The 13426-nt window shown below is 38.4% G+C and overlaps 1 protein-coding gene across 1 annotated transcript in view; it reads left to right on the plus strand.

Moving 5' to 3' along the window:
• Positions 1-9767, plus strand: part of MYBPC1 (myosin binding protein C1) — a 72158-nt gene extending 62391 nt beyond the window's left edge. Inside the window, exons 28-31 of the mRNA XM_034643674.1 lie at positions 1595-1754; positions 2716-2852; positions 4712-4898; positions 9488-9767. Of these exons, the coding sequence (XP_034499565.1) occupies positions 1595-1754; positions 2716-2852; positions 4712-4898; positions 9488-9588 (585 nt within the window). The 3' untranslated portion in view covers positions 9589-9767. The remainder of the gene's footprint in view (positions 1-1594; positions 1755-2715; positions 2853-4711; positions 4899-9487) is intronic.
• Positions 9768-13426: the final 3659 nt, after the last annotated feature.

The raw sequence follows: 13426 nt of genomic DNA on the forward strand, positions 1-13426 counted from the left end.
AACTCTGCTTATGAAATAGCATCAGATTGCAATTTCATGGCCTAAGTTATAAGGGGGAGAGGGTTTTGTTTGGCTCTTGTTTGGACCCTGGCTCTTGTTTGGACCTTGACCCAGATACTGGCAGTGAATCCAGCGGTACCAGGGTTCTTATAGAAGGTCCTCCAGGCACCCCCCCATTTTTCCACCCCCAGCATACCTGCCCAGTGTTTGTCTTCTTAGATATCCAGTCAAGTCCAGGTGAACCAGGACTTTCTCAATGCTTCATGTAACTGAGTTCTACCTGGTGACAGGGGCTGATCCCTAACCCCTGCACTCCTGTGTTTCTGTTGCATTTCAGCAGGGACAGACCTATAGACCCAAAGATGTGCCCTCTGCCCACTGTAAGTCCCAGGAGATCACCACACCATTGTCTCATTGTGGCTACAGGTGCTGTTCTTCACTTAAATTCTGTTGTCATTCGTAACTTCGTAAACATTGTTTTCATCATGTGTGCCAACGCATTAATTTATTCATTCATTTACTAGGTATCGAGCACTGTTCTAGCTGCTAGATCAAAAAAAAAAAAAGGAAGCAGTCACAATCTAGGCAAGAAGAAAGACATCATAATACCAAATGATAAAACAATACACTAACTGTTGGAATAAAGTGCTTTGGGAATAAAGGAGGACATAACTACAATTGTCTGGTGTCTTAAAAATATCCAAAATACAGAGATAACGATGGCCCCTAAAAATTCCTAGAAAAATCCTTTTCCTTTATGAACTTTCTGTCACAAAACATATTTTCTCAGTGGTACTAAACATGCATGATGCAGTGTGGCTCTTTACTGGTTGCAAAATAAACTCTGAGACCACTCTGTTTCTCAGTATGGTGAGGAAAAAACTGAAAAGAAAATTACTTGTTTTAGCTATACATTCTTTCGTTCATTCAAGTAGCCAATAACCACTTATTTTTTGCTTAGTATCTATTATGTGCCAGGTATCATAATAGGCACTGGAGAAACAGGGGTGAGAAGAAAAGTCTGTCTTACCATCATGGCGTGCCCATTTCAGTGAAGGAGGTAGAGAATGAACAAGTAAAATAGTAAATAGATAATGTAATTTAAAGTAGCAAGTTCTGTGAAAAAAACCTAGCCAGGTTAAGGTGATAGAATATGACCAGCCTAGAGTGGTGAGAGGGTAAATAATAAATATTAGGCAAATTTTTTGGGTGGTATTAATTTTTCTCTAGTGATTTAATATCATCTCTTCCTCAGAATAAATAAGTTTAAATTAAAATTCTATAATGATACTTCGTTATACAAAAGCTAGGTGTCAGACACTATATACTTATGAAGAAAATATAAAGGTAGGAGTTCACATCTAGGGTATATGAATCTAATGTGTAAATGAAAATTAAATTATACATAGTCAAGTATAAGTCTATTGTAAAGTATTAAACAAATTAAATGTACATTGCTATTACTCTTAATATAAAAATCAGCACTATTTTTCTTTTAGCTAAGGAAACATTCCCTGTTCTTTATTCTAATCAGCAGTGGGAATATTTGCCTATTTTTAAATGATTTGTCTCAAAAAGTTTTTTTTTCTTGTAGGAATGGTTCACTGTCATTGAGCATTATCACCGAACTAGTGCCACCATTTCTGAACTGGTCATAGGAAATGAGTATTATTTCCGGATCTTTGCTGAGAACATGTGTGGCCTCAGTGAGGACGCAACAATGACTAAGGAGAGCGCTGTGATTGCCAAGGATGGTGAGTTAACAGTGGACCAACATAAAGAGGGTTCTGGACTCAATTCCAGTATGTGGGTTGGGAGGGGTTTTTATTTATTTATTTATTTATTTTGAATAGAGGCTTCGCTACATAGGCATGGTTAATTAAATCACCGGCCTTTGTGATTGAACACAAGCTCCAGCCCCTCTCCCCTCCCTGGAGGTCTGGGGATGGGGCTGAAAGTTTGAACCCATTAATCACAGGGCTGGTTTCCCTGGCAACCGATCCCCATCCTTGGGTCCAAAGGTCACCTCATTAATGTAAAAAAGACCCCTTTACAACTCCCCTCACTTAGGAAATTTCAAGGATTTTAGGAGCTCTGTGCCAGAAATGTGGCCAGAAGACCAAATAGCTACTTCTTATTATAAATCACAATATCACAACTGGACATCTGGAAACCTCAGTTTTCCATGACGAGGTGGAGAGGCCTGGAAGAGGACATGTGACGAATGGGAATTCAGAAACTGATAAACATACATTTTTAAATTGTGGTAAAAATATTCAAGTAAAATGTTCACTTTACCAGTAAAAAATTTTTTATATTTAATCATGCATTTTTTAAAAATGTAAGCTTTAATTCATTCCAGTTTCTGGGCTGTGGGTCTAGCAATGGCTCAAGTCAGAGGCTTAGGGGTTTCATTTCAAATAAGCCACTCTCCTTAAAGCCCTTTCTCATTGCTTTCACATTAAAGCACACTGTTGCTCAAAATACTCAGACAGCAAATTCTTCTCAATATTTCTTTCAGTGTCAGAGGACCACGCTGGCTTTCTGTCCCAGATGGGATTGGCTGTCCTTTGTACCCTTCAGAATGAATGTCGTGTGTTCACCCATGTTTTTACATGTTTTTCTAAGCTCAGGGGAATTTTAATCATGAGTAAAATATGCCAAGAATAATATATTCTCAGGCCAATTCGTGTATTTCTAATGCTTGTTTCTAAGGTAAAATCTACAAAAATCCAGTGTATGAAGATTTTGATTTCACGGAGGCACCCATGTTCACTCAGCCTTTGGTTAACACCTACGCTGTGGCTGGTTACAATACCACCCTGAACTGCAGTGTGAGAGGAAATCCTAAGGTACTATTTTTTTTTTTATCACATTAGTTAAATTTAAGAATTAGTCCCAAATTCCCTTTTTTATATTAGACATATTATTATTGTGGGCAATAATATAAACTGATCTTCCAAGTGCTATTGTGTCTTTCTCTGGGATAGGAAGAAGGGGGCAGCGTTATGGTGTTGGTGGATAATGAGGTCTACCATTTAAATATAGTAATAAAACATGCTTACATTTCTTTACTAACTAAAGGATACCTACTAAGGAAAAACCAAAACACCTGTTCTTAAAAGAGCTGAGAGGAGGGGCGCCTGGGTGGCACGGTGGTTAAGCGTCTGCCTTCGGCTCAGGGCGTGATCCTGGCGTTATGGGATCGAGCCCCACATCAGGCTCCTCTGCTATGAGCCTGCTTCTTCCTCTCCCACTCCCCCTGCTTGTGTTCCCTCTCTCGCTGGCTGTCTCTATCTCTGTCGTATGAATAAATAAAAATCTTTAAATTAAAAAAAAAAAAAGCTGAGAGGTAAGGAGATGGAAGTAATATTATTTCACCTGAAAAATTAGGTGGTAATATTAATTCATCAAATTTTCTGAAACAGATCAAAGCAAATAATGATATTATAATGCAAGGCAGAATTTAAAATGTGCTGGAGTAAGGGTACAGAGTACTAGGAAGGAAGAAATCACATCTGATTGAAGAAATTCAGAAAGGTCTTAAGGCTTCTTGTTGGCATTTGAAAAGAATAATGAATTAATGAATGTTGCCCATAAAGATATCTGTTCCTGGATAGCACTGTGGGAAAAGTGCCCTAGAATCTGGAAAAATTGCGAAGTGGTATTTTTCCTGCATTGTACCATGAGCAGGAACAGAGGAGTCAAGGGAGAAGGTAGACTGAGGATGAGAGGAAGATCCTGAATTCCTGTTTAGTTGGAAGTGACATCGATATATCCAAATGGGAATGACCAGGAGGGAGAGAAGTGGTTCACCAGAGCTTAGGAGAAAGGCCAGAGCTGTGACTCTTGATTTGGAAGCCCCAGGCATGGGAGTGCTACATTCCACCTCTTGGAGCCAAAGCTCTAAAAAGGAATTTCATCAAGGAAAGACAGTAGTGAGTGAAAAGCCAAAGTCCAAAGCTTAAGCCTCAGTGAATGGTCCATTTGAAAGGAGGAAGGAGGAAGGTGATGGTATGAAGGAAACAGAGAAGCAAGTCTATAGGGTCTGAGCAAGGCTAAAGTATTTAAGAGGTGGAAGAGAGAATGTGGAGAGTACGCATTTACCAAAGGGAGGAGAAGACAATATGGGAAAGGAGGGGAGGGTCAAGGGTATCAAGTATAATTCAGAGGCCAAGGAGAATAAAGTCGTCTTCCAGGGTGACTGGTCATTACTGATCTTGCATTACCTGAAGTGGACCTATTCCACTGGATGATGAATAGAGGTATTTGAGGAGAGATGAGATGGTGGGGAGGCATAAGCAGCACATAAAGATTTAGAAAAGAATGTCAGGAAAAGGAAGTGAAGAAAAGCAGATGGTTATGACACCTAATGGGTATTCTCTGGAAAATGCCCATGGTATACACTCTCCAGGATGAGCTGACCTCAGGGACCTGTAGATCAAATTGGAACGCGTCTGAATCTGTTTGGGAAGAGAGCCCCAGAGCTGTCCTCTGAACAAGTCTGGCTTGCTTCTTCAGAACTGCTCATTCGTCTTCTTGCCAAGCACTAAGCAGAATTTGACTTGAGAGAAATAGTGCTCAAGCAGATGTGGATTCTCCTTAGATGTACTTTCTTTCTAAGCCACATTTTAAAATCTGGTCACTGGTTTTAATGGTCTGTTATTAAGCTACGTACTGATATGTTTTGACCCATTTACTTCAATCTTAGCCCAAAATAACCTGGATGAAAAACAAAGTTGCTATTGTGGATGACCCAAGGTACAGAATGTTCAGCAACCAAGGGGTCTGTACTCTGGAGATTCGCAAGCCCAGCCCTTACGACGGAGGCACTTACTGCTGCAAAGCAGTTAATGACCTTGGGACAGTGGAGATCGAATGCAAACTGGAGGTGAAAGGTATGACATCGAAGATCTCGTGTATAGACTAAAATGAAAGAAAATCATTTAATTATTGCCCTTACCGCAAAATCCAAACAGTTTGCTAAAATATCTGGGGGTGGCGGGGGAAGGGGAGAGAGAATTCTGGGAGAGAAGACATTATTACATTCTGCACTCACTCTGATTTATTTTAGTAGACTTATTTTCATCTCTTGCAATTCTTGTTAACTAAAGGAATGTTAATTTCAGTGGAATGCTAGTATGTGTACAGCACAATGGGAATGAATAAAGTCAGAGGGATATGACTTTGTTGATATAATACATTTATTAGGGGAAAAAAAGCCTAGTGCAAAAGCTCATCTAATGAAACTGCAATTAAGGAGTTTATACTATTTTTAATTAGTTTACTGTTTTGTGAAACGTATATATATGCGTAAGTTTGCTGATTTAGTGTTTACTATTGCACATATAGAATATAGCATATCCATATTATAATCAGTTGCTTTTAAAATCTCATTAGAGAATCTTCATTTATAGATATGCATTTCATTTATACTAGTTTTTAGTTTTTAGAAGTGTTGCAACTAATGTAAACCAAGAAAACATGTAAGGATTTATGTGGTAGAAAAGTCTCTGAATAACCTGTCATCTTAATCAGTTTTTATAGTAACTGAGTATAATTTTTATACTGAAGCTTTTTTTGACAATCAAAACCTACTTTGGGATACCATGAGAACTCCTACAAATGTCAGAGTCAGTTATGAGATAATGGGTGACATGATCCAAATGTCTTTTCTCTTTTTCTTGTTATATTATATTGCCTTTCTGTGAAAACCAAAATCTTTATTTTTTTCTACCTCTCTGTAATGAAGAAATAATGATCCAAAAATCAGAAAGATAACTTTGTAAATATCTATTTAGAAAAAAATGTAGTAAATACTTAAGCTATTAATATAAAAAGAGGTTTTAGTCCTAAGTCTAGTGTAAGTACATTGAAGATACTTCTTGAAAAAAAAATTTTTATAACTTAAAAAAAAGTATTCTTTCTCTATGATTTCTATCCATCCTCAAGTAATACAGTATTGTAGATTCATAACTGAACAAGAGGAAATTTTTTTTTCTCTCAAATATAAAACAATAATATTCTTAGAATATGTCAAATGTGACTATTGAGATAGTGTTTACAAGTTTAAACATTAACTGTTTACTAGCTCTAAATGCAGGCTAAGTTAACAGTTGCAAATATATCTGGTTTCTCAACTCCTAGCCTTATTATTTTCAAGGTATTGTTGGTACTTGTGTCTCAATATCCAATAAAGAACAACAACAACAGCCCATTACCACGCCTGCATGCTTTGAAAATAAACAGATGTTGCTAATGATATAAAATGATTATTTCACAAATGGTTAAACATTTGGGGTCCTCCATAGAAGCAAATAATATTGTACATATGGATGATATATCCTTTATAGTAATTGTATAGTAAGTTGGGTAGTGATTGCATTTAATAATACAAGTAATGTAGTCTAGTATGTAAGTTCATAATAAGGTATCAACTGTGCTATACTGGTGAAAACTTTTGGTCCTAAGAGTAAAGCCAAGATTGTTTATCATCAGATTGTTATCTGATAATAGGTGACTTGAATCAAGTTAAGCTGTGAAAAAAAAAAAAAGGTAAGAATGTCAACCGAGAATAAATAAATACTGGTACAAATATTCTAATTCTACAGTGATATATCAAGGAGTAAATACCCCTGGACAACCAGTCTTCCTGGAGGGGCAGCAACAGGTTTTAAAAGTTCATATCCCACTGGATATTTCTACTTTCTGTTCCATTCCTCTTACATGAAATCGCACTTTGCATGTAAAGCTTGACTTTCTTGCTTTTCATTGTATTTCTTAGCAGCTCATGGCATACGGTGTTTATGCCATGAACAGGAAGGCCAAATTATTCAAGGATATTAATTAATGTAGGCACTATGTTTTGTCAGAAAACTAAGTACCATACCACACATCCCCATAAATAAAGCCAGAGAGCTACATTTGAAGATGACCTCATGGTGGACATCGGATGATTAAAACTTGGGACTCAGTGGCATTTCTTTAATATTTTCATTTTTTCAATATAGAGAAATATGATCTTCCTTTAAGATAGTTTCCACCATAGTTTCCTTAGATTCATGTTAAAATTCAGAAGACTGAATGTTTTTAAATTGCTAAGCTGTAGAAAAAGTGTTCTGGACATTTTTGATGGAGAGAGGACACAAATAGAATATTTGGAAATATTTGGATCCAATATTTGGAAACTTTCATATTTAAGATTTCCAGTGAAAAACTTACCAGTAGAATATCTGTGACCCATCTATCTGTGGGGCACTTTGGATATTTTCATAGGACCAATATTATTTCATTTATGAACTTGAAAGAAAATTTCAGTCCCCCCATTACTAACTCTATTAAGCAATAAATGAGTCCTATTCTATATGTATAATGCTCCCCCATTTGGAAGAATGAATTAAGAAGTTCTTTGGGTCTGGGTAAGCAACCTGACATAAACTCTAATGATGTAAATTTATGCCTGAGTTTACAATTCCCAGAGATGACAGAATTAAGGCTCTTTCTTTAAAGTTTTATAGATAATACATAGGGTCACTTTCTAGTCTAAGTTTGTTTAAGCCTTGTGTATATTTAGATCAGTTATATATAATCAGTTCAGAATACGATATTATAGAATATGCTAGTCTAATATTATATCTACTTGATAATTTTGCCTTTTAGAATTTCAACATATATATATGTACACTAATGCTTTGTCTATTATCTCTGTTTTTCTTTTGTTGAAAAACACAATATATATATGTTGTAGGTTTTTTTTTTTTTTTTTAAGCTAATGGTTTGGAAGCTCTTACCATAAGTATTCCCTGTACAATCAGATTGGCTTTGCCACCTGTTCGGGCAAAGTGGTTGTGCATATTAATAAATGTTTTACATATTAATGATCCTTTTGAAGTGACTGGATCCCTGCCCTTCATTCCATATGCTTCTATTTTCCTCCATCTTTCACATGACTAAGGATTAATGAAATCACCTCATCATAATCGTGACTATAATTTCATCCAACAAGTACTCAACTTTGGTTTTAGCACTTTATTAATGCTTACAACGTCTCTCTCTCTCTTTCTCTCTCTTTCCCTTAGTCGTAGCACAGTAAGGATTTTTGAATGTATATTATCATCTAAGGTAAGCTTTCATATGGTTTTGGCATATGAAGCTTATGACTGTCATAAGCCATACAAAGCCTGCGGAGTATGGCATGATTTTCATTATGCAATCCAATGAAAATAGACTGTTTAAAATCTCTAACTTTGTAGTTTTAATTTGTGTTTAAGGATCTTGAAATTAACAGCTAGTACTTATTCATCACAGCAATCTCCTGTTGACATGCAGCAAGTTGTGGAATGCAGTAGCGCACGAATTAAAGCATTTAATGTAGATAAAAATGATACCCAAGCATTCTGAACGCTTTGCATCAAGGAATGGACATGTACATAAGTGGCATCATTTCTACCAATATGTGACTTGAATTTTTTTTTTTTAAAAAGGAGAATGACTTTCCCAAATTTGCATTAAATAAGTTTTAAGAATGTTCAAATGGCATGCTGTTTTTGCCTGGACGTGAATTTATTAGCAAGTAGTGAAGCACTTCCTTAAAGGACCATGAATTTTTATGGTTTCATGGGTTCTGTCTTGTGAGGGGTATTTTTATTTTTTTAAATACAATTCAGAAACCTGGAAGGTAAGTTTGAAATATTAGTAGGTGTTTCACCTTCAGAAGGTTTTGGATGGCTTTTACTCTTGTTAAGAAAATCTTTCCAATTGGTGCACTTTTGACAGGGTATAAATAGCCAAAGTTAAAGGAGTGGTCCCTCTTTTCTTCTCCAATGTGCTTGAATAGGAATTCTTTGTGCTTAATTTAAAAGAATATTAAAAGGGGCACCTGGCTGGCCCAGTCGGTTAAGCGTCTGATTCTTGATTTCCGCTCAGGTCATGATCTCAGGGTTGTGAGATTGAGCCCCACGTCCAGCTCCACGCTCAGCACAGAGTCTGCTTAAAATTCTCCCCTTTCCCTCTGCCCCTCTTCCTGCTCGCACACTCTCTCTCTCTAAAATAAATTAATAAATAATAACAATAATAAAAGAACATTAACAAACAGGGAACAGCCCTTCCCGCTGATGCATAACATGGCTTGCATTTATTCTGCCATTCGGTCAGAAGGCTTAAATCATCTGTGGAAGAATCCCAAAACCTCTCCAAAAGCAATAGATACTTTCCGACCAGTCAGGAATTTCAACTAAGATTGAATAATAGCAGGGAACAAAAAGCTGCTATGGGTCTGCCGGGAACTTGCTTTTTCTTCTAATTGCCAAGTGCTTTAAATTTTAAAAGTACTAAACCTAGAAGTTTTCCAAGTAGGGACTGAATGAATCTTTGTAACTAACTGGAACATAATTAGTCACATTTCTAGGCAGCTAGTCAGGAAGTAGTATTTGAGTAATCTTTCGTGTAGACGGTTTTGACTTTGCCTTTTCCTCTTTGTCCTCTCTAGGTGGCCTTTCCTTCTGCAGGCTCCTCTTGCAAGGTGTGCCTCCTAACATAATTGATTCATATTTGCGAGACTTGCAATCAAGCAATCCCGAGGAATACTAAGGGCTTGGGCCCTGCCTACCTACACTCCACTGCTTTGAAATCTGGTTGCAATGAGAAAGCATTTTCTGTTTTTCCACCAGGCACTTAAGTGTGGTCGTTTTCTTTCCTCCTGATGTTGAAGAAGAAGAAAAAAAATGTTTGCACGGATTGCTTAATTAAAAATTGCATACAAAATTTCATTTGAAGTCAGATTTTTGGTCATTATTGCCTATGCCTGGTCACTGTACTTTACAAAAAAATCAAGCTATAGAATTAGCTAAAGCAGTTGTTTTAGTTTAAAATAGTAGGCTGTAAATGCTTGCTTTTTTTCCAGAATAAAAACACATTGTACAATACAGCACAGTCAGATCCTGAAAACCCATCTTGCTCTTGAAAACCCACTCTTTTCTTGATCTTAGGGATTTTTCTAAGCAAAGCAGGGCTATTTAGTTCACACACTCCCGCTTAACACCAGTGGATCTGTCCCCTTTTTCCCATTTGAATTCTCTGTAAGACTTCATAAAGTCTTTCAGATGAGTTTTCTCAATGGAAGGGAAAACGTATTCTGTAAATGGTACAATAAATCTGAAGTGCTTATGATGAGGTGACATGGTGTTCATTTATGTGTCTGGGGTTGGGTGCTCAGACAGAACTGAGGACAAAAGGCTGGGAGCCGGGGTGCTACTCAACTTGGGCCTGACCTTCATTGGACTCTGGTGCGGCCTCCTGGCTGAATGCACCAGGACTCCTGCCAAAACAGCTAGTCATGGTGACAGAGAGCTTCTGCAGATTGCAGAGCAGTTACGGATCCGGGGTTTGCTGATGGCAGCCTTTCCAGCTGACGGAGATCGTCAAAATCTGGAAGCTGAGACACATTTGTAGGAGCTCGTCATCTTCTCGGCGCCTTCCTCTCACTCTTCCTGTCATTCTACAGAAATTTCAGTTCAGGGAGTGGAGTGAAGTGTGAGTAGGTCACCTCACCACTATTGTTCACTCCCTCGCCTCCCCGCATTTCTTCTTTTTGGTCTTTTGTCCTAGGAGCTAAATACATTGTGACCTGCAGATGGGCCCATAGCATCCTGGGACTGCATTTGAAAATATCTGCTCTGCTTTCTTTCCAGATGAAGGCTGGGAAGTTGTGGTGGTCATGCTCCCGGGTTGATGTGGGTTTCACCAAGGGAAGGAGTGGATGATTCAGGTAGTTGTAGTACCTTTGGGAACAGCAAGGGACAACTCGTGTTGTTGTCCAGACTCTGGCCTCTTCTATTCTGTTGGGTTGGTGATCCTGCCTTATTGGTTGTTAAGAGTATTGGCTACCATCCCATATCTCAATAATTGTGAAATGTGTGAAATCCCTATGTAAATATCCATTTTAATCAGAAAATATATTTATACATTATTTTATGTAAGAGAAGTCTGGTGTATCTATAAAGTCAAGAAGATCATATCTCTGTGTGCAAACCCAATGAATGACTATCTGGCAAAACCAATCAGTTTGGCTGCTGGGTCAGAACCCCAGCAACTGAGCTGGTTGCTTAATTCAAACCCTCATTGACTGATTTTTGCCAAGTCAGGGTCAAGTTTGTTAGGCTTTTTATAAACATTGCCTAAAAATGACTGTAAAGTATCCTTACAAAATATTGGTTCTCCAGTCATGACTTACGCTCTCAAAAATATTTTGTACTAGATAACGTTATTTTTCTACATATGATCTCTTCTCTTATTAAGGGTGTTCTTGCACCACAAAGTTCCAAAAAGGAAGAAAAAGTCTCTTTTGAAACTGCAAAGAGCAAAAAATGTCAGAAGCTGTCATTGCTATTAGCTTTCCTACAACTTTGTCCTAATTTTGTTTGAATTCCACTTTATTTGAGAAAAATTATATATCAGAATTTACCAAGAATTCTTTTTGGAAACTAAACGTTTATAAAGTGTTTTAAAGGATCACGCTTATTTACTTACTTTAAAAGAAAGCTTAATGAATGCTTCACCTAAATTAATACAGAAATAGAAAAAAAAACCCCACTAGTTCCAAGAAACATTGGAATAAGGTAATATGTCCTTGGCCACTCATTTTTAATAATTCTGAAACATTCTATTGAGATCAACAAATGAGTTATCGAATATCTGATGTGTGCATAGCACTGTGATGGATTCAGCTAGAACCCAACGATGCATAAGCATCTTCATGCCTTCAAGGAGTTTATAACGTAGAAGACTAGTAAACAATGGGAAACATAAACAGGGCAGACAGCAGGTGTAAGAGAGCACTATAGCGATTCAGAAGTTGGATAATGTGGCTTGTGTTTTGTTATTATCCATGTATGTATCACACTATGAGGAAGTACAAGACATGCCGTGTGACTTTATTTTTCTAAATCAAATTAAAATATGAGCCCTCCACTAGCCAGGGAGATTGAGAAATTCTCTCTGTCCTGTTTGGAGGTCCTACTTCAGGCCCTGAGTCAGCTGGATTATTTTCTCTGCCTAGAAAATGGAGAGAAGGAAGGTCTCTCCATTTCAATCCACACTGAGGACAACAGAGATGTCTGTGTCCGCCCACTATGGTCCACTCAAAGACAACTGATTCTGAAACTTCCTGGACAAGTGTGGACCTGGGGTCTTTCAACCTCCAAAGCCATAGCTTGTCTATTCACCTGCTACTTTTAAAGGTGTTCTTTGTGGGAACACTAGACAGTTCTACCACTTACTACCGGCCTTGGAGCTGGGCAAGAGGGACCCCTCTGGTTTCAAGAGCCTCACTCTGGCCCTCCTCCACCTGTATCTCCCTCCACAGGGCAGGAGGGCCATGAAGTCAAGGGGATGTGCCTACTTGGAACCCTTCCCACACCTTTTTTTTTTTTTTTAAAGATTTTATTTATTTATTTGACAGAGATAGAGACAGCCAGCGAGAGGGAACACAAGCAGGGGGAGTGGGAGAGGAAGAAGCAGGCTCACAGCAGAGGAGCCCGAATGTGGGGCTCGATCCCACAACGCCGAGATCACGCCCTGAGCCGAAGGCAGACGCCCAACCGCTGTGCCACCCAGGCGCCCCATCCCACACCTCTTCTTATAGACTGAACTCCAGCTCACTTTTAGGGCTTTTATGGGTGTTTTCCCTGAGTTCCAAACCCGAAGAAAGAAACTCGTCACCAGTTTATGCACCCTAAGCCCAAGGGTTGGCTTACAGACACCTGTTTGTCAGGAGCTTGAGGTGTGGGGGGATGTGACTAGAGCTTGTGCGTGAGGCTGGGGCATCTGCACATGTGTGCCTGAGAACCCTCGTGGTGTGGTGCAGGAAGGAGCTGGGATGTAAAAAGCAGGGAGACTGGAGACTGGCAGTGGGTTACAATATTTTGGCAAGTATCTCTGAAGAATCTGATAATTCCAAAATTCAACCCTGGCCTTCCAACTCATTATGGATTTAGCTCATGAAGACTGTACTGCTGTTTTAGTAACCAACTTTAGCTTGATTTATAACTTACAAATATTTATGTATATGAGCTATTAAAGTTAGGGGTCAGCCAGCCCTTAACCATCTCTGTTTCCTTCCCTGTATCTCCATCCAACATCTCTCCCACCCCACCCCCAAACTCTTCCCCCTCCTTACTCACCAAATTCCATGTCTGACCCTCCTTCTCCTTCCTCACTGAAGTTCCCTAGAAAGAATTCTAGAAATACAAGTTTGGCCTCTTTTTCCTGGGAGTAGGAATAGAATCAGGAATAACAATTCCAGACAGTCTTCTTACCAATTCTCCTATATTGATTCTAGATTGAACTCTACATTTGTTTTATTTCCTATTTTAGCTAGGCCACTAATTACCATCCTTGTATCAAAGATTTAGGTGGTTGCTACATGTAC

The sequence above is a fragment of the Ailuropoda melanoleuca genome, chromosome 15, assembly GCF_002007445.2.
Source record: "Ailuropoda melanoleuca isolate Jingjing chromosome 15, ASM200744v2, whole genome shotgun sequence".
NCBI classification, from domain to species: Eukaryota; Metazoa; Chordata; class Mammalia; order Carnivora; family Ursidae; genus Ailuropoda; species Ailuropoda melanoleuca.